The sequence below is a fragment of the Bombina bombina genome, chromosome 12 (assembly GCF_027579735.1).
Source record: "Bombina bombina isolate aBomBom1 chromosome 12, aBomBom1.pri, whole genome shotgun sequence".
Taxonomy (NCBI): Eukaryota; Metazoa; Chordata; class Amphibia; order Anura; family Bombinatoridae; genus Bombina; species Bombina bombina.
The window spans coordinates 92,553,764-92,580,021 of NC_069510.1; the positions used below are offsets into that span (position 1 = coordinate 92,553,764).

The 26,258-nt window shown below is 40.5% G+C and overlaps 1 protein-coding gene across 2 annotated transcripts in view; it reads left to right on the top strand.

The window, feature by feature from the left end:
* The window catches only part of SCAI (suppressor of cancer cell invasion), a 573,395-nt gene that overhangs the window by 448,539 nt on the left and 98,598 nt on the right, over positions 1-26,258 (top strand). For both annotated transcript variants that reach the window (XM_053695796.1, XM_053695797.1), the window contains 2 exons: positions 14,476-14,575; positions 22,074-22,155. In XM_053695796.1, the coding sequence (XP_053551771.1) occupies positions 14,476-14,575; positions 22,074-22,155 (182 nt within the window). The remainder of the gene's footprint in view (positions 1-14,475; positions 14,576-22,073; positions 22,156-26,258) is intronic.

A 26,258-nucleotide genomic window follows, 5' to 3' on the forward strand; every position in this document is an offset into this window, starting at 1 on the left:
TTCAGATCTAGAGTTGGCTGGAGTAATTATGCCAGTTCCAGTTCTGGAACAGGGGCTGGGGTTTTATTCAAATCTCTTCATTGTACCAAAGAAGGAGAATTCCTTCAGACCAGTTCTGGATCTAAAAATATTGAATCGTTATGTAAGGATACCAACATTCAAAATGGTAACTGTAAGGACTATCCTGCCTTTTGTTCAGCAAGGGCATTATATGTCCACAATAGATTTACAGGATGCATATCTGCATATTCCGATTCATCCAGATCACTATCAGTTTCTGAGATTCTCTTTCCTAGACAAGCATTACCAGTTTGTGGCTCTGCCGTTTGGCCTAGCAACAGCTCCAATAATTTTTACAAAGGTTCTCGGTGCCCTTCTGTCTGTAATCAGAGAACAGGGTATTGTGGTATTTCCTTATTTGGACGATATCTTGGTACTTGCTCAGTCTTCACATTTAGCAGAATCTCATACGAATCGACTTGTGTTGTTTCTTCGAGATCATGGTTGGAGGATCAATTTACCGAAAAGTTCATTGATTCCTCAGACAAGGGTAATCTTTTTAGGTTTCCAGATAGATTCAGTGTCCATGACTCTGTCTCTGACGGACAAGAGACGTCTAAAATTGATCTCAGCTTGTCGAAACCTTCAGTCTCAATCATTCCCTTCGGTAGCCTTATGCATGGAAATTCTAGGTCTTATGACTGCTGCATCTGACGCGATCCCCTTTGCTTGTTTTCACATGCGACCTCTTCAGCTCTGTATGCTGAACCAGTGGTGCAGGGATTACACAAAGATATCTCAATTAATATCTTTAAAACCGATTGTTCGACACTCTCTGACGTGGTGGACAGATCACCATCGTTTAATTCAGGGGGCTTCTTTTGTTCTTCCGACCTGGATTGTAATTTCAACAGATGCAAGTCTGACAGGTTGGGGAGCTGTTTGGGGGTCTCTGACAGCACAAGGGGTTTGGGAATCTCAGAAGGTGAGATTACCAATCAATATTTTGGAACTCCGTGCAATTTTCAGAGCTCTTCAGTCATGGCCTCTTCTAAAGAGAGAATCGTTCATTTGTTTTCAGACAGACAATGTCACAACTGTGGCATATATCAATCATCAAGGAGGGACTCACAGTCCTCTGGCTATGAAAGAAGTATCTCGAATACTGGTATGGGCGGAATCCAGCTCCTGTCTAATTTCTGCGGTTCATATCCCAGGTATAGACAATTGGGAAGCGGATTATCTCAGTCGCCAAACGTTACATCCGTGCGAATGGTCTCTTCACCCAGAGGTATTTCTTCAGATTGTTCAAATGTGGGGACTTCCAGAAATAGATCTGATGGCTTCTCATCTAAACAAGAAACTTCCCAGGTATCTGTCCAGATCCAGGGATCCTCAGGCGGAAGCAGTGGATGCATTGTCACTTCCTTGGAAGTATCATCCTGCCTATATCTTTCCGCCTCTAGTTCGTCTTCCAACAGTAATCTCCAAGATTCTGAAGGAATGCTCGTTTGTTCTGCTGGTGGCTCCAGCATGGCCTCACAGGTTTTGGTATGCGGATCTTGTCCGGATGGCCTCTTGCCAACCATGGACTCTTCCGTTAAGACCAGACCTTTTGTCGCAAGGTCCTTTTTACCATCAGGATCTCAAATCCTTAAATTTAAAGGTATGGAGATTGAACGCTTGATTCTTAGTCAAAGAGGTTTCTATGACTCTGTGATTAATACTATGTTACAGGCTCGTAAATCTGTATCTAGGAAGATATATTATCGAGTCTGGAAGACTTATATTTCTTGGTGTCTTTCTCATCATTTTTCCTGGCATTCTTTTAGAATTCCGAGAATTTTACAGATTCTTCAGGATGGTTTGGATAAAGGTTTGTCTGCAAGTTCCTTGAAAGGACAAATCTCTGCTCTTTCTGTTCTTTTTCACATAAAGATTGCTAATCTTCCTGATATTCATTGTTTTGTACAAGCTTTGGTTCGTATAAAACCTGTTATTAAGTCAATTTCTCCTCCTTGGAGTTTGAATTTGGTTCTGTGGGCTCTTCAAGCTCCTCCGTTTGAACCTATGCATTCATTGGACATTAAATTACTTTCTTGGAAAGTTTTGTTTCTTTTGGCCATCTCTTCTGCTAGAAGAGTTTCTGAATTATCTGCTCTTTCTTGTGAGTCTCCTTTTCTGATTTTTCATCAGGATAAGGCGGTGTTGCGAACTTCTTTTAAATTTTTACCTAAGGTTGTGAATTCTAACAACATTAGCAGAGAAATTGTGGTTCCTTCATTATGTCCTAATCCTAAGAATTCTAAGGAGAGATCATTGCATTCTTTGGATGTAGTTAGATCTTTGAAATATTATGTTGAAGCTACTAAGAATTTCCGAAAGACTTCTAGTCTATTTGTTATCTTTTCCGGTTCTAGGAAAGGTCAGAAGGCCTCTGCCATTTCTTTGGCATCTTGGTTGAAATCTTTAATTCATCATGCTTATGTCGAGTCGGGTAAAACCCTGCCTCAAAGGATTACAGCTCATTCTACTCGGTCAGTTTCTACTTCCTGGGCGTTTAGGAATGAAGCTTCGGTTGATCAGATTTGCAAAGCAGCAACTTGGTCTTCTTTGCATACTTTTACTAAATTCTACCATTTTGATGTGTTTGCTTCTTCTGAAGCAGTTTTTGGTAGAAAAGTACTTCAGGCAGCTGTTTCAGTTTGATTCTTCTGCTTATAATTTCAGTTTTTTTCAATATAAGATTTAAACTTTATTTTGGGTGTGGATTATTTTCAGCGGAATTGGCTGTCTTTATTTTATCCCTCCCTCTCTAGTGACTCTTGCGTGGAAGATCCACATCTTGGGTAGTCATTATCCCATACGTCACTAGCTCATGGACTCTTGCTAATTACATGAAAGAAAACATAATTTATGTAAGAACTTACCTGATAAATTCATTTCTTTCATATTAGCAAGAGTCCATGAGGCCCACCCTTTTTGTGGTGGTTATGATTTTTTGTATAAAGCACAATTATTCCAATTCCTTATTTTTTATGCTTTCGCACTTTTGTCTTATCACCCCACTTCTTGGCTATGCGTTAAACTGATTTGTGGGTGTGGTGAGGGGTGTATTTATAGGCATTTTGAGGTTTGGGAAACTTTGCCCCTCCTGGTAGGAATGTGTATCCCATACGTCACTAGCTCATGGACTCTTGCTAATATGAAAGAAATGAATTTATCAGGTAAGTTCTTACATAAATTATGTTTTTTTTAATTCTTGCACATGCTCTTTAGGAGCTAGTGCCTCAGAAAGTGTGCATGTAAAAGGTTGTGCACATTTAGATAATGGAAATGAATTGAAAGTTGTTTAAAATCATGTGCTCTCTCTGAATAATGAAAGTTTAAATTTGACTTTAGTGGTCCTTTTTAATGTGCTGTCATGAAATAATTTATAAGAATGCTAATTGCTTACAGATTTATTTCCTTGAATTCAGAGTGAAAGACAGAGCATACAATTTGAAAAATGTTTCCAATTTACTTCCATAATCAAATTTACTTTGTTCTCTGGGTATTCTTTGTGGAAGAGACTGCCTACATAGGTAGGGGGGTAGTTATCAAGCCGTCTACTTTACCTGCCTTCGCCGGACCAATACGCCTGCCTAAGCTCGCCTACCATCGCCGCCGCGGACCTTCAAAATTTCGCATAAGTTATCAAAAAGCCCCGCACCAAGTACGGGGCGATGAGCAGTGGACTGTGAGAGTTATCACTCATCCGATCTCGCTGCTCTTCGGCTTTTTGGCAGCTTTATTGATACCCCTGTCACTAAGCACCCACACTAAACTACACTGTTCTACCCCCTATACCGGCGCCCCCGGAGCCCCCCGCAACTCAATAAAGTTATTAACCCCTAAACCGCCGCTCCTAGACCCCGCCGCAACTCTTATAAATGTATTAACCCCTAAACCGCCGCTCCCGGACACCGCCGCCACCTACATTATACCTAGTAACCCCTATCCTGCCCCCCCCATACCACCGCCACCTATAATAAAGTTATTAACCCCTATCCTACGGATCCCGGACCTCGCCGCAACTAAATAAATAGTTTAAACCCTAAACCGCCGCTCCCGGACCCCGCCGCAACCTATATTAAACTTATTAACCCCTAATCTGCCCCCTACACCGTCGCCACCTATAACAAATTTATTAACCCCTATCCTGCCCCCCTACACCGCTGCCACTGTAATAAAATTATTAACCTCTAAACCTAAGTCTAACACTAACCCTAACACCCCCTAACTTAAATATTAATTAAATAAATCTAAATAATAGTTCTCTTATTAACTAAATTAATCCTATTTAAAACTAAATACTTACCTTTAAAATAAACCCTAATATAGCTACAATATAAATAATAATTATATTGAGCTATTTTAGGATTTATTTTTATTTTACAGCCAACTTTCAATTTATTTTAACTAGGTACAATAGCTATTAAATAGTTATTAACTATTTAATAGCTACCTAGATAAAATAAGGAGACATTTACCTGTAAAATAAAAACAAACCTAAGTTAAAATTACACCTATCACTACACTATCATTAAATAAATTATTCCTATTTAAAACTAAATACTTACCTGTAAAATAAACCCTAAGATAGCTACAATGTAATTAATAATAGGATTTATATTTATTTTACAGGTAACTTTGTATTTATTTTAGCTAGTTAGAATAGTTATTAAATAGTTATTAACTATTTAATAACTACCTAGCTAAAAGAAATACAAAATTACCTGTAAAATAAATCCTAACCTAAGTTACAATTAAACCTAACACTACACTATCATTAAATAAATTAAATACAAATACCTACAAATAAATACACTAACTAAAGTACAAAAAATAAAAAAAGAACTAAGTTACAAAAAATAAAAAAATAATTTACAAACATTATAAAAATATTACAACAATTTTAAGCTAATTACACCTACTCTAAGCCCCCTAATAAAATAACAAAGCCCCTCAAAATAAAAAAATTCCCTACCCTATTCTACATTAAAAAGTTACCAGCTCTTTTACCTTTCCAGCCCTTAAAAGGGCCTTTTGCGGGGCATGCCCCAAAGAATTCTACTCTTTTGCCTGTAAAATAAAAATACAACCCCCCCAACATTAAAACCCACCACCCACATACCCCTAATCTAACCCAAACCCCCCTTAAATAAACCTAACACTACCCCCCCCCTGAAGATCTTCCTATCTTGAGTCGTCTTCACTCAGCCAAGCCGAATTCTTCATCCAATCCAGGCGATGTCTTCATCCAAGCGTGGCGCTGAAGAGGTCCATCATCCGGCTGAAGTCTTCATCCAAGCGGGGGCTTTAGAGGTCCATCATCCGGCTGAAGTCTTCATCCAAGTGGGGGCTGAAGGGGTCTATCAAGCAGCATCTTCGATCTTCTTTCTTCCGGCTCCATCTTCATCCCGCCGACGCGGAACATCCTTCCTCCATGACGAACTCCCGACGAATGAAGGTTCCTTTAAATGACGTCATCCAAGATGGCATCCCCCGAATTCCGATTGGCTGATAGGATTCTATCAGCCAATCGGAATTAAGGTAGGAAAAATCTGATTGGCTGATTGAATCAGCCAATCGGATTGAAGTTCAATCCGATTGGCTGATCCAATCAGCCAATCAGATTGAGCTTGCATTCTATTGGCTGTTCCGATCAGCCAATAGAATGCGAGCTCAATCTGATTGGATCAGCCAATCGGAATTCGAGGGACGCCATCTTGGATGACATAATTTAAAGGAACCTTCATTCGTCGGGAGTTCGTCGTGGAGGAAGGATGTTCCGCGTCGGCGGGATGAAGATGGAGCCGGAAGAAAGAAGATTGAAGATGCCGCTTGATAGAAGACTTCAGCCGGATGGAAGACCTCTTCAGCCCCCGATTGGATGAAGACTTCAGCCGGATGATGGACCTCTTCAGCCCCCGCTTGGATGAAGACTTCAGCCAGATGATGGACCTCTTCAGCGCCACGCTTGGATGAAGACATTGCCCGGATTGGATGAAGAATTAGGCTCGGCTGAGTGAAGACGACTCAAGGTAGGAAGATCTTCAGGGGGTAGTGTTAGGTTTATTTAAGGGGGGTTTGGGTTAGATTAGGGGTATGTGGGTGGTGGGTTTTAATGTTGGGGGGGTTTTATTTTTATTTTACAGGCAAAAGAGTAGAATTCTTTGGGGCATTCCCCGCAAAAGGCCCTTTTAAGGGCTGGTAAGGTAAAAGAGCTGGTAACTTTTTAATGTAGAATAGGGTAGGGAATTTTTTTTATATTGGGGGGCTTTGTTATTTTATTAGGGGGCTTAGAGTAGGTGTAATTAGCTTAAAATTGTTGTTATATTTTTATAATGTTTGTAAATTATTTTTTTATTTTTTGTACTTTAGTTAGTGTATTTATTTGTAGGTATTTGTATTTAATTTATTTAATGATAGTGTATTGTTAGGTTTAATTGTAACTTAAGTTAGGTTTTATTTTACTGGTAATTTTGTATTTCTTTTAGCTAGGTAGTTATTAGTTATTAACTATTTAATAGCTATTGTACCTAGTTAAAATAAATACATAGTTACCTGTAAAATAAATATAAACCCTAAAATAGCTACAATGTAATTATTTATTACATTGTAGCTATCTTAGGGTTTATTTTACAGGTAAGTATTTAGTTTTAAATAGGAATAATTTATTTAATGATAGTGTAGTGTTAGGTGTAATTGTAACTTAGGTTTGTTTTTATTTTACAGGTAAATTTCTCTTTATTTTAACTAGATAGCTATTAAATAGTTAATAACTATTTAATAACTATTGTACCTAGTTAAAATAAATGCAAACTTGCCTGTAAAATAAAAATAAATCCTAAAATAGCTACAATGTAACTATTAGTTATATTGTAGCTAGTTTAGGGTTTATTTTACAGGTAAGTATTTAGCTTTAAATAGGAATAATTTATTTAATAAGAGTTAATTTATTTCGTTAGATTTAAATTAGATTTAATTTAGGGGGTGTTAGGGTTAGACTTAGCTTTAGGGGTTAATAATTTTATTATAGGTGGCGACGGTGTAGGGGGGGCAGATAAGGGGTTAATAAGTTTAATATAGGTGGCGGCGGGGTCCGGGAGCGGCGGTTTAGGGGTTAAACTATTTATTTTGTTGCGGCGGGGTCCAGGAGCGGCAGGATAGGGGTTAATACATTTATTAGGGGTGGCGGCGGTATAGGGGGGCAGGATAGGGGTTAATAGGTATTATGTAGGTGGCGGCGGGGGCCAGGAGTGGCGGTTTATGGGTTAACAGATTTCTTAGAGTTGCGACGGGGTCCGGGAGCGGCGGTTTAGGGGTTAACATATTTATTATAGTGGCGGTGGGCTCCGGGAGCGGCGGTTTAGGGGGTAAACACTTTATTTAGTTGCGGCGGTGTAGGGGGGGACAGATTAGGGGTGTTTAGACTCGGGGTACATGTTAGTGTGTTAGGTGTAGACAGCTCCCATAGGAATCAATGGGATGTCTGGCAGCAGCGAACATGAACTTTCGCTATGGTCAGACTCCCATTGATTCCTATGGGATCCGCCGCCTCCAGGGCGGCAGTTTGAAAACCAGGTACGCTGGGCCGGAAAAGTGCCGAGCGTACCTGCTAGTTTTTTGATAACTAGCAAAAGTAGTCAGATTGTGCCGAACTTGTGTGCGGAACATCTATAGTGATGTAAGAATCGATCTGTGTCGGACTGAGTCCAGCAGATCGAAGCTTACGTCACTAAATTCTACTTTTGCCGGTATCTAGGGCTTGATAACTAAGGCAAATCAGCCTCGCCACAAATACGCTGCAGAATTCCAGCGTATTTGAGGTTAGCGGCTTGATAACTAGGGTCCGTAGTGTTCACATGGCTGGAGTGCTGTATTGCATTAGGTGTGTATGAATGTTTTTGAACACTAGATGGCAGCAGTGTTTTCAAATTGTTAAAATTGTCATTGCAAAACTGCTGTATATAGTGCTCCAGATACACGGCTATTGGCTAAGAGGTGGAGACGCCACCTCACTGAAAAATGACATTGCCAAGATTGCCAATTGAGGCCGGAGGCGATCAGTTTAGGCAGGAGCTCATGGCCAAATAAAGGTACTGTCTGCATGCAGTTTTTATACTTAAAGGGACACTGAACCCAATTTTTTTCTTTTGTGATTCAGATAGAGCATGAAATTTTAAGCAACTTTCTAATTTACTCCTATTATCAAATGTTCTTTATTCTCTTGGTATCATTATTTGAAATGCAAGAATGTAAGTTTAGATGTCGGCCCATTTTTGGTGAACAACCTAGGTTGTCCTTGCTGATTGGTGGATAAATTCATCCACCAATCAAAAACTGCTAACCAGAGTTCTGAACCAAGAAAAAAGCTTAGATGCCTTCTTTTTTATATAAAGATAGCAAGAGAACGAAGAAACATTGATAATAGAAGTAAATTAGAAAGTTGCTTAAAATTGCATGCTCTATCTGAATCATGAAATAATTTTTTGGGGTTCAGTGTCCCTTTAATGGCAGAAAATCACCTTTATTTATAACACTGGTAAATCCTAGCGTTTTTTAAAAGCTGGGATTTACCATCACGTTAAGCAAAAAATGTAGCTGGCTTTTTTTATAGATGAATCTCTGGTCATTCGGAAAAATATCTAAGCTGCATTTTTTATAGGTGCATCCCTGGCCTTTTTTATTTGGGGGGGGGGTTGTTTTTTTTTTAGACAGTACCCATATCTAGATCATTGAAAACCAACCCCCCCTCCCCCATTTTTAAGAATAAATTCCTAGGTAAATAAACATTTAACATGCATCACTATTTCTGTTGAGCTAAAGTTCACTTTCATTACAACAAATATTTGCTATGAAACTTGCATTTCTTTTTAGCCCCTTTACCCATTGTACAGTGTAGAAGTAATTTCATTGTACTACATGTTACTTATTTTAGCTGTTTTGGGATAATCTTTGAATTAAAAACAAAATTACACTTCAAGGCATAACAGGGCAAATCATGTTTGGATGATAATCAGAAAATGGGACCTCTGGTTAACTGGCACTAAACAAATATAGGAACAGATAGATACTGGACTCTCCATCTCACCCCCTTTGTTTCCCCTGGAACCTCACCTGTGAAATGCTCGTGGGATATTTCTCTATCAGACCAAACTTGGCCAGTAGTCTCCTTATCCCGGCGTCAAGTGGAAGGATAGGAAATATCCCAGAACAGAGTGAGTTTATGAAATGAGGTAAGCGGTACTCACGGTAGAGAGGGTAGTCCTTCACGGCAATAAGATGAAGGCAGAGAATGGTCAAGACAGACAGAGTCCAGCAACAGGAAGGCAATCCAGCAGTATAACAGTTGAGGGGGAAACCAATAAAATGGTCAGGAACAGGCAGGTGTCGGCAACAAAGGAAATCCAGCAGTATAACAGTTGAGGGGTAAACCAATAGAATGGTCAGGAACAGGCAAATGTCAGCAACAAAGGAAATCGCAGTATAACAGTTGAGGGGTAAACCAATAGAATGGTCAGGAACAGGCAGGTGTCGGCACAAAGAAAATCCAGCAGTATAACAGTTCAGGGGTAAACCAATAGAATGGTCAGACAGGCAGAGTTCAGCAACGATAAGGCAATCCAGCAATACAAGGGTTAAGCAGGCTGAGTGGTCACACAGGCAGAGTTCAGCGACAATATGGCAATTCAGCAATATAAGTAATACAGCAAATAGTTAAATATGCAATGCAGTTGTAGCACACTGTAAAAGTATTCGATCACTGTGAATGTTAAACTGTCTCTGTTTAAAGACAAAATGATAGCGTATACGTGACGGTATCAAACTGAATGACATGTACACAGTGAGTATAGTAAGTCCTTATTATCAAAAGGTGGAACTGTGGTAATGATAAAATTTGCTGGTAATGCAGAGTAAACGGCAGTTAAGTAATGCATGTAAATCACGGTGCAAAATAAGCCAGGTATTCTCACCACTTCTGCCGCTTCTGAAGCTCCACCTTAGGACGTCCTGTTAACAGGTAGGGAGACGCTCCTCTGGTTCCCGGATGCACAGGCAATAAATATAGAACAAAATCACCTGTATTAGGACTGAACACATCCGCAGGACGATTGGTGCAGGTAAAAACACAAACTTTATTGTAAGTAGTACAACAATCACAGGGTGCAAACAAGCTCAGGAGTGAACTGAGAACAACTGAAACGTCTGATGCGTTTCCTGCCCGTAGGCACTTCGTCAGGGACTAAACATATTGATACACACATAGCTTAAAAAGACTCATCTCTCTTACGTCACAATATAAACACCTGCTCATTATTATTAAAGGGACAGCGAATAACAACAGGCAGAGAATCGTTACTAAGGAGCATGAGAGATATCCAAATACACTTGTAATACAAGTCAAAATCATATCTTATGTAATAACTGTGTATAAATCTTGTATCGGCAACAGTAACATATGAAAAATACAATACAAATGACTTGATTAAACAGTGATAGACAATAATAAACAATTGGATCTCGGTATTCCCTGATGTTATCGCCAACCAAATAGTAATAGATGAGCATTAATAACAACTTTTTTAAAAGCTAAGAAAATATAATGTTATTGTTCTTAAAGGACCAGTCAATACAGTAGATTTGCATAATCAACAAATGCATGATAAGAAGACAATGCAATAGCACTTAGTCTGAAGTTCAAATGAGAAGTAGATTTTTGTTAAATAAATTGCAAAGTTATGTCTATTTCCACTCCCCTTGTATCATGTGACAGCCATCAGCTAATCACAAATGCATATACGTATATGCAGTGAATTCTTGCACATGCTCAGTAGGAGTTGGTGACTCAAAAAGTGTAAATATAAAAAGACTGTGCACATTTTGTTAATGGAAGTAAATTGGAAAGTTGTTTAAAATTGCTGCTGTATCTGAATCACAAAGTTTAATTTTGACTTGAGTGTTCCTTTAAGGATGTTGAAGGGACTCAAAAAAGGATTATTAGACCGGCTCACATATAATTGCAAAAAATGTATATAGTATTGACACAATAAAGAAATATATATATAAATGCAATATTGATATAATGAAGTATAACATGTGAAGCCAGCTATTCTACACCCGTCCACTATAGGATGTGAGAAAAGGATATTGATACAGACCAAGCTAAGGCACCTCTGACCCAGCATCTACAACCCAGACTGCATGAACCAAAGTTTCTGGACCTGAAATGATCAAATTCAATTTATTTGTCAAATTCAGCAAAAAGAAGAGAAGCAAATCCTCCAAAATAACTATCCAGTGTCGGTGATTAAGTATCTACATTGTGAAAGAAGAAAGATGTTTGCATAGTGAATAAACAAAATGTGAAGTGAGTAGGTGGGAGTGTGAAAATAGAATAAACATGCATGAATAAAAGGTGTGCAGGGTACTAATAAATATTAAATATTAGATTCTTGACTCTAATTATCGTGCCCAAATGGCCAATGGATTTATAGATATATGTTATATATTTAATGTACCGGTGTATCTAATAAATGAATAACGATATAACGAAATCCTACTCTGTGAGTGAATAGTAAAGTTGAGTGTTCACTTAATGTGTTGAACCTAACCTATTGTTAATAAGAATTGAACTAATAAATATTAATATTGTAAAACAAGGTGAGGAATAACTGTGATGGATTTAACAAATCTAATGGGTTCGCAGTTTCTACTAAAGGGGTAAAAAGGCCCCTAATTGTTTATTTCAAGATGTGGGCTAGGAGAAAAAAACTGGCTAATGTCTTGTGGGGCTATAGTTAATTTTACTACTAACTAGGGTGAAAGGCCCTTACTTATATACATTAAAGTGAAGATTAGCCTGTATCTTATAAAGCTATAGTGGCAAGGGAGAGTAGAGTTGGAGGGAGAAGCATTAAAGGATAGGTGAAGAGAGCGAGGCTCTGGTTTTTATATAGAGTAAACAAATAAGGGCCAGAACAAACATGATTATTGAATACATATCCAGATATGCCACTTCCATGGGGCTATGGGATTTTAACTTCCTAAGGGTGAGCAAGCGGTTCTAGTCTACAAAATATCTAAGGTCAATAATTTTATTCATACCCTGAGGTGCACCTGTGGATAGATTGAAAATCCAGAAAGCCTCTTTCCTGTTAAGGAGAGCCATTCTGTCTCCTCCTTTAATATCATAAGGGGCATGATCTATGCCTTGAAAACTAAACATAGTCCTCAGGTTAGCATCATTGATAGGAATATTCATAGAGGTGAAATGTTCAACAAAATGTTTGGCCACTGGTGTGGAGGGTGGATCATGTTTGATAGAAAGCAAATGCTCTCTGATCCTGTCTTTGAGGAGTCTGGTGGTCCTACCTACATATTGTTTGCAACAAATGTTACAATTAATTAAGTAAACCACAAATCTTGAATTGCAAGTTAATCTAAATTTTATGTCAAACAATTTTCCTGAGAACATGGACTTGAATTCAGTGCCCGTAGTGACGAATTCACAACTCTTACAGGGAATTGTTCTGCATCTATAAAACCCCTTTGTCGGTTGTAACCAGGAGTTAGTTCCTTTGGTTGAAAAATCTCGATATAAATGATTACCAATAGTTTTAGCTTTTTTGCTGACTAGTCTAATGCCCTGATTCTTTAAAGAATCATGTAAGAGGGCATCTCTGTCTAAAACAGGTAAATATTTTTTAACAATGTTGCTAATACGATTGAATTGTCTACTGTAGCTGGTTGAGAAAGTTATAGGAGACTTAGAACTAGGTTTGTTTTTTTTAAATAAAAAGATATGATAAGATATGATTTTGACTTGTATTACAAGTGTATTTGGATATCTCTCATGCTCCTTAGTAACGATTCTCTGCCTGTTGTTATTCGCTGTCCCTTTAATAATAATGAGCAGGTGTTTATATTGTGACGTAAGAGAGATGAGTCTTTTTAAGCTATGTGTGTATCAATATGTTTAGTCCCTGACGAAGTGCCTACGGGCAGGAAACGCGTCGGACGTTTCAGTTGTTCTCAGTTCACTCCTGAGCTTGTTTGCACCCTGTGATTGTTGTACTACTTACAATAAAGTTTGTGTTTTTACCTGCACCAATCGTCCTGCGGATGTGTTCAGTCCTAATACAGGTGATTTGGTTCTATAAGTAATACAGCACCATGGAGTACACACAGTAACACCTATACTTGGGCAGTGTAGTAAGGAAAATAGAGTACCTACATAGGCGCAGATTGGCGCCAAGGAGGACACACAGGTGCAATCAAGAGCGCCATCGAGGAGAGAGAGAGACAGTGTGTGGCGATGACGTCATCGCTGCATGCTCTGAACCAACGCCGCGTCTATGGCAACGGCCATAGCAACGAGTCACCACCGCCGCGTCTATGGCAACAGCTAAGCGAACAGTGGTGCGGCATGATAACCTGCGGATCTTAAAGGGACACTGAACCCAAATTTTTTTCTTTCGTTATTCAGATAGAGCATGCAATTTTAAGCAACTTCTAATTTACTCCTATTATCAATTTTTCTTCGTTCTCTTGCTATCTTTATTTGAAAAAAATAAGGCATCTAAGCTTTTTTTTTTTTTTTTTTTTTTTGGTTCAGTACTCTGGACAGCACTTTTTCTTGGTGGATAAATTTATCCACCAATCAGCAAGAACAACCCAGGTTGTTCACCAAAAATGGTCCGGCATCTAAACTTACATTTTTGCATTTCAAATAAAGATACCAAGAGAATGAAGAAAATTTGATAATAAGAGTAAATTAGAAAGTCGCTTAAAATTTCACGCTCTATGAATCATGAAAAAAAAAATGGGTTCAGTATCCCTTTAATGCTTTCTCCCCTTTCTTTTTCTACCAATATTTTCACCAATGTTGACACTCCCTCTGTGGTCATACAGTGGCACTGCGTAATGAGGCTTTAGGGTCTCCTAGGTAGTGGGAGAGGGATGAATATGACTCCAAATTGACCTGTTTTATTTTGTATGTGATAATTCGCTAAATATTATTGTACCGTAGTTTCTTAATATTAGGGAATAATGTTATGTTTGCTCAATTTATTTGGGCTTGTCATATATCATATTTTCTAATGATTTAATTGTCGCAAGTACCAATGAAAGACAAAGAAAAGACATTGTTATGAAATGTGTCCAGTCTTGCATTTATATTCTGTAAAATCTTTACTTGGAAGTCCTTCTCTAAGAATGGTAAGTGTCTTGTTTTCCCCGACATTTGGCAATGCAGCATGATAAGCTACACCAGTCACGCTCTGATGTTTCCTTAAAAAAATTCTAGTACTAGAAATTTCTTTATATAAAGGGCCACTACTTGCAAGTCTGAAGTGTGCCTTGCATGGCTGCTAATTGTAGTATAGAGGGGTTTCATGCTGAAGTTGCCTTATTGCTGCTCCATTATAGGTCCTTATGATTTTGGAGGGGTCCTAACCAACAGTAATCGGGACATGGTTAATGGGGATTCTTTGCACAAGAGGAACCAGTCATATAAAGAGATGCACTGGTGAGAAAATTAACACATATTTATAAGTGTGTTCCTTGCTCATTGATTGATTGATAAATGAATGCCCTAGTTGGAGATAAATGGATAAATGTGGGCCAAGTGGTAAATCTGTACACTGATGGGCTTACATGGGAATAAATGTGTGCTTTTAGAAGGATTCTGTGCGGATAAATGTGTGCCCTTGCTAGAGTTGCTTGTGGATATATGTGTACCTTGATTGGCTTACATGGGAATAAATGTGTGTTTTTAAAGGGATTCTGTGAGGATAAATGTGTGCCCTTGCTAGAGTTGCTTGTGGATATATGTGTACCCTGATTGGCTTACATGGGAATAAATGTGTGTTTTTATAAGGATTCTGTGCGGATAAATGTGTGCCCTTGCTAGAGTTCGCTTGTGGATATATGTGTACCATGATTGGCTTACATATGGGAATAAATGTGTGTTTTTATAAGGATTCTGTGCGGATAAATGTGTGCCCTTGCTAGAGTTGCTTGTGGATATATGTGTACCCTGATTGGCTTACATGGGAATAAATGTGTGTTTTTATAAGGATTCTGTGCGGATAAATGTGTGCCCTTGCTAGAGTTCGCTTGTGGATATATGTGTACCATGATTGGCTTACATATGGGAATAAATGTGTGTTTTTATAAGGATTCTGTGCGGATAAATGTGTGCCCTTGCTAGAGTTGCTTGTGGATATATGTGTACCTTGATTGGCTTACATGGGAATAAATGTGTGCTTTTATAAGGATTCTGTGCGGATAAATGTGTGCCCTTGCTAGAGTTCACTTGTGGATATATGTGTACCATGATTGGCTTACATATGGGAATAAATGTCTGGCTTTTATAAGGATTCTGCATGAATAAATGTGTGCCCTTGCAAAAGTTACTTGTGGATATATGTGTGCCATGATCAGCTTACATGGGAATAAATGTGTTCCTTCATTAGGATTGTGTGTGGATAAAAGTGCCCTTGCTTGTTACTTGTTTATAAATGTGTGCCCTGATTGTCCTACATGGAAATAAATGTGTGCTGTCATAAGGATGTTGTGTGGATAAATGTGTGAACTTGCTAGAGTTACCTGTGGATAAATGTGTGGCTGATGCGTTTACATGGGGATAAATGTGTGTCTTCATAAGGATTTCCATCTAAAGGGGAGGAGAGTCCACGGCTTCATTCATTACTTTTGGGAAATAAGAACCTGGCCACTAGGAGGAGGAAGAGACACCCAGGCAAAGGCTTAAATACCTCCCCCACTCTCCTCATCCCCCAGTCATTCTTTGCCTTTTGTCACAGGAGGATGGCAGAGAAGTGCCGAAGATTCAGAGTATTCTCTTATAGAGGGTAGTACTCTTCGGAATGGGACTGGAGTTTTAAGTAGTTCTATCAGCCTCTCAGTGAGAGCCTAGATGAAAGTTAGAGTCCGGAGATGCAGGGAGAGTCTTTCTGCAAAACCATTCCGACTCATATTAACAGCTCCACAAGCAATCAGCTTTGACGAGTTTCGCTGCCTGCTTTCTGCACTCAAGTCCATGTCAGGAGCGATGCTTCTACCTGTCACACTTGAAGGGCCGTGTTCCTGTTCCACGGCATTAATTCTGGTAAGATCGTTTAATTTTTTTTATACATAATGATTACACAGATGAGAGGGTCACAGTGTGGCACCTTTTATCTTAAGGAATCAAGGGTTAATATTCCTAGTGTGGGGATTATTGAACAGGGGGGGGTATACATAATAATGTTTATTATGTTATTGCTGCGTTATGTGCGAGATGTGGCTCTGGCAATGGTGGAACTTCAGGTTGTCTTCCGGGAGTATTTGCGAGGCCGATTTTGGTGCGTTTTCTCCTTAGTGCAGGGGCGGTCCTGCGAGGCATCCCAGGTGACTGGGTGTGAGTTTCACTTCCTCTGTTGATCAGCGGCATAGAAGACAAAGCGGGTTCTGTAGTCCGGGTCATAGGAGGTGGTGAGTGCCCCAGCCATTGGAGTATAAAGGTGCCTGTTTTTTAAGCTAGTCTAGTCCATAATAAAAGCGCAAGCTATGGAGGACTCTGACGCGTTAGAGGGTACTCCCTCTTTAACAAAGTCTCATTCCTGTGTGTATTGTGAGGGGGTTCTTGTAGATCAGCCTGCTCAACTGTGTTCCACATGCCTTGATAAAGTTGCAACATCTAAGACTAAAGGGATGTCTAGTACTACTGAGCTGTCCACCTCTGAGGGCTCCCCGTCCCGGGAGGTGCATCCCCTGCTTTCATCTCTGAGTGCACATGCAGCACCCCAGGGTCCAACCATTACTCCCACGGGAGAGATTCGCTGGCCGTCAGATTTTGCGGATCAACTGCAAATGGCAGTATCAAAAGTGATCCATGCCTTACCACGTTTTGCTAAGCACAAGCGTAGGGCGTATCATAGCGGCCCGGCCCAGGGGTTGTCTACGCCTATGGAAATATCAGAGGCGTTATATGATGACGATGCCCACTACGATTCTTCGGAGGAGGCTCCTTCTGGGTCGGAGTCCGTGTCATCTCATCCTCCGGCTGCGGAGGAGCCTGACATAGGTTTAGGATGGAGAATTTGTGTTTTTTGCGGAAGCAAGTGCTTGCTACCCTGGAGGTTCCGGAACCGAAGCTTCCAGAGCAACCTTCGATTCCTAAGCTTGATAAGGTATACGAGGACAGGGTGGTGCCTCAGACATTCCCGGTTCTGGTAAAGATGGCTAATATATTAAGAATGAATAGGAGAGATTAGGTTCTTCCTTTTCCCCTTCTTCATCCTTTAAGAAACTGTTCCCCGTTCCGGACTCTCAGCTCGAGCTGTGGGGGACTGTCCCTAAGGTGGATGGTGCCATCTCTACGCTCCCGAAGCGGACGACTATTCCTCTCGAGGATAGTTCGTCGTTTAAAGAGCCCATGGATAAAAAGTTGGAAAACATGTTAAGGAAAATGTTTCAACATACAGGATTTGTTTTTCAACCAGCAGCGGCTGTAGCGGCAACATATTGGTGTGAATCCCTGTGTGATATGGTCGAGAGGGATACAGGATAAGATTAAGGCGTTGAAGTTTGACAATTCTTTTATTTGTGACACCAATATGCAAATTATTCGCCTGAACGCAAAGGTTTTAGCTCACAGGGCTCTGTGGCTAAAGTCTTGGTCTGTGGACAGGACCTCTCAGTCGAGGCTGTTGTCCCTGCCTTTTCAAGGAAAGATTCTGTTCGGTCCAGGATTGGATTCAATCATATCAACAGTTACGGGAGGCAAGGGAGCTTTCCTACCGCAGTATAAAAAGGTGAAACCTAAAGGATCTACTTTTCATCCCTTTCGCACAGACAAGACCCAGTGGCAGCAGCCCGTTGCGAAAGCGGATCAGTCCAAGGGAACTTGGAAACCTGCTCAGTCTTGGAACAAGTCCAAGCAGAACAAGAAGTCCGCCGAGACTAAATCGGCATGAAGGGGCGGCCCCCGACAGGTCTCCGGACCAAGTAGAGGGCAGATTGACTCTCTTCTCTGAAGCATGGTTGTAGGACGTTCAGGACCCTTGGGTTCTGGAGGTTGTCCGCCCAGGGGCAGATTCCTCCTCCTATCAAACCTGTCTTCAAGACTGGAAAAGAGCCTTTCTAGATTGTGTGAGCGATCTCTCCTCTCTAGGTGTTATCGTACAGTACCCCGAGCAGAAAGGGGTCTAGGGTACTATTCAAATCTCTTTGTGGTTCCAAAGAAGAAGGGCACTTTCCGCCTGATTCTGGACCTAAAGTGTTTAAACAAGTTTCTGGCTGTTCCATTATTCAAAATGGAAACAATCAGATCTATTCTGCCCCTAGTTCAACAGGGACAGTTCATGACGATAATAGACTTGAAGGATGCTTACTTTCATGTTCCAATTCACAGGGACCGCTTCAAAATCTTAAGATTTGCGTTTCTGGACCAAAACTTGTGGCCCTTCCCTTTGGCCTGGCGACGGCTCCGAGGGTCTTCACAAAGGTTCTGGGGGCGCTTCTGGCTGTTCCATTATTCAAAATGGAAACAATCAGATCTATTCTGCCCCTAGTTCAACAGGGACAGTTCATGACGATAATAGACTTGAAGGATGCTTACTTTCATGTTCCAATTCACAGGGACCGCTTCAAAATCTTAAGATTTGCGTTTCTGGACCAAAACTTGTGGCCCTTCCCTTTGGCCTGGCGACGGCTCCGAGGGTCTTCACAAAGGTTCTGGGGGCGCTTCTTGCAGTGACCAGATCCAGGAGCATTGCTGTGGCGCCCTATTTGGACAACATCCTAGTCCAGGCGTTGTTGTTCAGCCTCGCAGAGGATCATTCAAGAGCTCTTCTTTTATTGCTCCAATCTCACGGTTGGAAGATCAACTCAGGAAAGAGTTCCCTGGTTCCCAGCAACAGGGTGGAGTTCCTGGGCATGATAATAGACTCTATGTCCATGAAAATATTTCTCACAGATCAACGACGCAGGAAGATTGCGTCCACCTGTCTTGCCCTCCAGTCTTACTCAAGCCCTTCGGTGTATGGAGATGATTGGGCTCATGGTTTCCAGCATAGATGTCATCCCTTTCGCCAGGTTCCATCTCAGACCTCTTCAATTGTGCATGTTGAGACAGTGGAACAGCGAGCATTCAGATCTATCACAGCGGATATCCATGGATGCTCAGACCAGGTACTCCCTATCTTGATGGATCCATCGGAGCATCTGGGGAAATCCTTCCTGAGACCGTCCTGGGAGATTGTGACCACGGACGTGAGTCTGGCAGGATGGGGAGCTGTTTGGGGTGCCAGATTGGCACAAGGAAAATGGACTCGGGAGGAGTCTCTCCTTCCAATAAATATTCTGGAACTTCGAGCAATCTACAATGCTCTGAGGGCGTGGCCTCCTGGGGTCGTTCCGGTTCATCAGATTCCACACCGACAACATTACCTCGGTGGCTTACATCAACCACCAGGGGGGGAACAAGGAGCTCCCTAGCAATGATGGAGGTGTCTCGGATTTTGGAGTGGGCGGAGTCCCACAGCTGCTCGCTCTCAGCGATTTACATTCCAGGTGTGGACATCTGGGAAGCGGACTTTCTCAGCATGCAATTCTTCCATCTGGCGGAATGTTCTCTTCACCCCGAAGTGTTTGCAGAGATTTGTCTCAGATGGGGAACGCCGGAGATAGATCTCATGGCGTCCAGACTCAATTGCAAGCTACCCCGATACGGGTCGAGGTCAAGGGATCCCCAGGCGGAGCTGAAAGATGCCTTAGTGGTGCCTTGGGGATTCAGCTTAGCTTACATTTTTCCATCGTTGCCACTTCTACCTCGTGTAGTGGCACGAAACAAGCAGGAGCGAGCTTCGGCCATCCTGATTGCTCCTTCCTGGCCGCGGAGGACGTGGTTTGCGGATCTGGTGGGGATGTTATCCTCTCTGCCATGGAGGTTACCCTGTCGCAGGGATCTGCTGGAACAGGGTCCCTTTCAACATCAAAATCTTGTTTCTCTGAGGCTGACTGCGTGGAGATTGAACGCTTAGTCTTAGACAAGGGGGGGGGGTTTCTGAAAGTGATTGACACTCTAGTTCAGGCAAGAAAGCCAGTCACTTGTCGCATCTACCATAAGGTGTGGAGGACTTACTTGTCCTGGTGTGAGAAACACTGATATCCTTGGCACAAGGTGAAGGTACCCAGGATTCTGTCTTTTCTCCAAGAGGTTTTGGAGAAGGGTCTTGGCTCCAGTTCCTTAAAGGGACAGATTTCAGCTTTATCAGTCTTGTTGCACAGGAGACTCACTGAGCTTCCTCGCATTCAATCTTTTGTTCAGGCTCTGTCTAGACTCAGACCTGTTTTTAGGTAGTCAGCTCCCCCATGGAGCTTAAACTTGGTCCTTAAGGTATTGCAGAGGGTTCCGTTTGAGCCTATGCATTCTATTGACATTAAGATTCTGTCCTGGAAGGTTCTCTTTCTGTTGGCCATTGCATCGGCACGCAGAGTATCTGAGCTGGCTGCCTTGCAATTCAAGCCTCCTTATCTGGTCTTTCATGTGGATAAGGCTGTTCTTCGCACCGGTTTGGGGTTTCTTCCCAAGGTGGTGTCTAACCGTAACATCAATCAGGAAATAATTATTCCTTCTTTGTGTCCTAACCCTTCTTCTTCTAAGGAGAGGTTACTTCATAATCTGGATGTGGTTCGAGCCTTAAAGTTCTATCTTCAGGCTACAAAGGATTTCAGACAGTCTACATCTCTTTTTGTGATGTATTCCGGGAAGTGCAAGGGGCAGAGGGCCTCTTCTACTTCTTTGTCCTTTTGTTTGAGGCATTTGATTCGCTTGGCCTATGAGACAGCAGGACATAAGGCTCCTCAGAGGATCACGGCTCATACAACTAGAGCAGTGCCTTCGTCTTGGGCCTTCAAGAATGAGGCCTCTATGGAGCAAATTTGTAAGGCACTTTTACAAAGTTTTACAAATTTGACGTTTTTGCTTCTGCAAAGCTGTTTTGGGGAGAAATGTTTTACAGGCTGTGGTGCCCTCAGATTAGGGTCCGCCTTTTTACCCTCCCGGTTTCATTCAGTGTCCTCTAAAGCTTGGGTATATGATTCCCAAAAGTAATGAATAAAGACATGGACTCTCCTCCCCTTTAGATGGAAAACATAAATTATGCTTACCTGATAATTTTATTTCAATCGTGGGGTGGAGAGTCCACGGCCCCCGCCCGTAACTCCGGTGGGCGGACCTAAATTTAATTTATCTTCTGGCACCATTTATACCCTGATATTTCTCCTACTGTTACTTGTTCCTTCGGAAGAATGACTGGGGGATGAGGGGAGTGAGGGAGGTATTTAAGCCTTTGGCTGGGGTGTCTTTCCCTCCTCCTGGTGGCCAGGTTCATTTACCAAAAGTAATGAATGAAGCCGTGGACTCTCCTCCCCACAATGGAAATAAAATGATCAGGTAAGCATAATTTGGTTTTTTTTGTGGATAAATGTGTGACCTTGCTAGTTACCTGTGGATAAATGTGTCCCCTGATGGGCATACGCAGGAATAAATGTGTGCCTTCATAAGGATTTTGTGTGGATAAATTGTTCCATTGTGGATAAATGTGTGCCATTTGAAAAAATGACACTGGAGAAGGATATCAACAGATAGATGTTTTGCTTGGTGATGGTTATGTGTGGGAAAAATGTTTGCTACCTATCTATGTTCTTTGTTTATAAATACATGCACATAAATTTGTGTCATTTAGAGGTTTTAATGTATAATATTGTGAACCGGAGTATTGCGTGTGAATTAAGGTGTGCCCTGGTTATTTAGTGTGTATATTCGTGTGGCCTTGGATATCTTATCTGTACATGCATGTGTGACCTTGTGTTGCTTATCTGAACATACTTTTTTGGCCAGGTGAGGTTTGTGTGTATTTGCTTGGAACTTGCATGTGTCTAAATCTGTGCACAAAAATGTATGAGATACATTAACGTCTACAATGTGTGTAGTAATATTTACTCTTGTATATTCATAGCCTTCATCCTGGAGATCTCTACCCCTTCACGAGGAAACCCTTATTTATCATTGTGGACTCCTCCAACAGTGTGGCTTACAAGGTATTTGAGAGCAATAACATGGTATAATATGATGGTTTAAAATATATGTTGTAAGGGTAAAGCCCTTATCCAAACTGCTTGGGACTGGGAAAGGAATAATTTGGATTTTGTTATATTTTTATATTTCCATCTGTAAAATGAGCTTGCAGGGAGGTGGGAGGAATTATTGTTGCCTCCCAGGAGGAAGGTAAATAATTAAAGTGCTCCAGACTCTTTAAGAGGGGTCCTTGGACTGATTTGAGGCTCATATTCCCCTTCAGAGAGCTGCTACTGAGAAACAAAAGGGAGATTTGAATATTGGGTTGTGACACAATTACTCCCAGTGAAGAGTTAGTTACAAACTTGCCACAGGTGTTGTAGGGACTGGTACCTTAGTGTGTAACGAACAAACAGGGAAATAGCCTCCACAACTCCAGCGCAACTTACATCCAACCAGAAGTATACCCGGAACAGGTCATCCAGATCTCTAATACCAGCCTGGAGTGCCGTAACAGCGGCAGAATCAAACCGCACACATATAGAAACAAGAGGAGGAGAACAGCAGGCACTGCGCAGTGGGGTATAAGTATAAAAATGACTTTATTCCAAAAAACAAAAACGTTAAAAAGACATATTTGTCCAAAAATAGGCACAAACAATGGACAGAGTGACAACAGACAGACGTCTGAAGCATTTTGCACCCCCTACAGGCGCTTACTCATAGACATAGTCCTATACACAGGAAGAAACATATATATATATATCCCCAGCAAAAACACATTAACCAATTAAAGTGCATATACAAATAACAGCAAATACAATGTGTGCGAGCGTACAGCTGGGTAAAGGCACCACCTAATGGAGTTCACTCCCTCCAAATACAAACCCTTTACTAGCGCTCAAACAGTATTAAAGAGGGATCAAATCAATAGTAATCCCATAGTTTGGGAAAAGACACAGTCAATACATATTATAGGGTTAGTTCAGTGGATAAACAGTACCTTTGGATGTACTCCGTTTAAAGCCTCACCGCTATTTATGCTCGGCTTCCACTACAGTCCTCTTTGTATCTTAAGTATAGCTCCTCCCTTTGTTCCGCCTCTCCATACGGTGTAAAATCATTCAGCTCCTCCTTCAATAGCAGCCGCTTACAGCGCAGCCCCTCAAACCGCCGACAGACTTCTGTTGGTCTGTTGTATGTATCCAGATGCAAGAAAAAAAAGTAATGCGAGTCGCGGCAACAGACTCAAAGTGTAAAACTTCACGTTTATTTAAGGTACAAAGGATAAAATCGTCAGATTGGGTAAAATCACAGAGAGCCAGGACAGCAGCGGTCTAACAAGTTTCAGCTCCTGCCTTACTCATAGACTCATAGATCCATATATATATATATTAAAATACACATACAATATATAAAAAAAGAAGATTAAAAAAGAAAAAATGCATGATGATAATACTGAAAACACAAATGCAAAATATTTGAGTAAATCTTATAATTCATGAAATTCTTTGAAACAATTTGATAGCACTTTCATTTGGGTAGAGCAAAAAAATAAAAATAATTCATTAAGATTTAACCAGTATTCTATACTAAAAAAACAAAAGAATATTAAGTGACATTAAAAAAAATTTTTTTATCACACTCCTTATTCATTCCTAGAGGAATGATTTTAATTTTAAAATCCTATAGAGTTCCTTTCTTTCTAGGATTTTATATCTGTTACCTCTAGACATGTGCATGGCGAAAAGGTTCGGTTCGGATCGATTCGGAATTTTTCGAAGTTTGGAACGATTCAAATTCGAAATTTTTAGAATCGATTTGTTTCGGATTAGTTTCAGATTCATTCGGATTCGAAGAAATTCGGCTGGATTCGGTTTGATTCGGTTCGTAAATTCGGCAATTCGGTAAGTGTTAGGTGTGATTAGACTAGTATTATACTGTATATTAGGTGTTAACCTAACATACTGTATAATACTAGTGTAATCCAATGGCCATCCGAATTTACGAATCGATTCGGAAAATTCGGCAAAATTTTAATTCGGAAATTCGGTTCGATCCAAATTTGCAGAATTTTCTAATCAAACCGAACCGAATCGCACATGTCTAGTTACCTCCTCTAGGAGGCACAATGGCTCTGTCTATGACTTGAACCATCATATTTGGTTGGCTAAAGCGGATTCTTTTACATAATTCTTGACATCACAAGTGTGTTCTCTAAGCGTTTTTTAACTTCCCTAGAAGTTTGACCTATGTATTGACACTGGCAAAAATGACACGTTAATAAATACACCGCATAGATGGTGCTGCAATTCGCATAGAAGTCAATAATAAAGTTTTGTTGGTTGACACTACATATAAAGTTAGTCCCTACGCGAACATGGGTGCACATATGGCAGTTTTTGCTACCACATTTAAAGTTACGCTTCTTGTGTAACCATGTAGGTCCTTGAACTTTATTTTTTGATCTCACTAGTTGATAGTCTTTGAGCCAGTGTTGTCGATTTTTTTTGGCACAAATTTAGAAGTAGAGATGAGGGATTTAAGAATTTCATCCCCTAAAAGAAGATGGAGATGTTTCTTAAAGATTTTAACTACTTGGGATATTGTTGAGAATACTCAGTTGTAAATACAATAGAATCCCTGTATTCACTTTCTTTCTGTTTTATGTCTTTTTAACGTTTTAGTTTTTTGGAATAAAGTCATTTTTTACTTGTACCCAGTTAATTTAGGACACATTTGTGCTCTCATAGCCCACAGGCTGATAGCAGGTACATATTTGTTATGTTACCTCATAGCCAGGGAAATTATTTATTACAGATATTACCACGTATACCACATTTACACTAGATTTTATCATGTAATATTGTCTGAGTGGAGACTTTAGAGGGCAGTGAGGACCACTGCATTTGAGAGAAAACTATTATCTCCTATATTATCTGCTAACACGCATGCAGCTTCCTGTAGCACTCTTTTACCGCCAGACTTTACTGAGCAGTTACAAACGGCAGTGTCTGCGGCCTTTAGTGCTTTACCTCGCCCTGCTAAGCTCAAGCGAAAGGTCAAATATTGCTATCCTTCCCAGGGGTCATCTACTAGCTTATTGGATACAAGATTATCCAATGATGACGGCGCCTCTGATACTTCAGAGTGTGCTCTTTCTGGGTCGGAATCTGCTGCCTCTAAGCCTAAAAAAATTTGGGCACCCCAACAGAAATATTTAGTAGAGCCTTATTTAGCAGAAATAAAAGCCTCTAGACGCTTCCTATAGCCTTTAACTGTCTGGATACTGGATGAATGTATTTTTGACCATTCCTCCTTGCAAAACATCTCCAGTTCAGTTCGGTTTGATGGTTGCCGAGCATGGACAGCCCACTTCAAATTACCCCACAGATTTTCAATGATATTCAGGTCTGGGGACTGGGATGGCCATTCCAGAACATTGTACTTGTTCCTCTGCATAAATGCCAAGTAGATTTTGAGCAGTGTTTTGGGTCGTTGTCTTGTTGAAATATCTAGCCTCGGCGTAACTTCAACTTTGTGACTGATTCCTCAACATTATTCTCAAGTATTTTCTGATATTGAGTGGAATCCATGCGACCCTCAACTTTAACAAGATTCCCAGTACCGGCACTGGCCACACAGCCCCACAGCATGAGTGTGTGTGTGTGTACATATAGTGTTGAATATTCAATATTGACCAACATGCAAGTGTGTCAGTCTACTGATACAATCTACTGATTTGATACGCAATGAACTAAGACAGCATAAAATCAAAATAATTGGCAAGATAGAAATATTTTGTTTATTTGTAGATTGACACACTTGATATATGTTTTTTTAATTTGATGTATTGTGGTTATTATATGAAATGATTAATTGAATTTTCAATGCATTTTAAATTTTTATTGAAAAGAATATATTAATTTTTGTCACTTATATATTGATAAATTGATTCACAGTTATTTTTATATATGCTAATTTTTTCACATATGTTAAATATATATCTGTTTGACAGTATGATGATTATTCACTAGGTGGCGATATATTCAGTCATCAAAATGCACTTTAATACAGGTTTGGATGTTATATTGTTGATGTTGACTAGAGGGCAACAGTGCTGCGG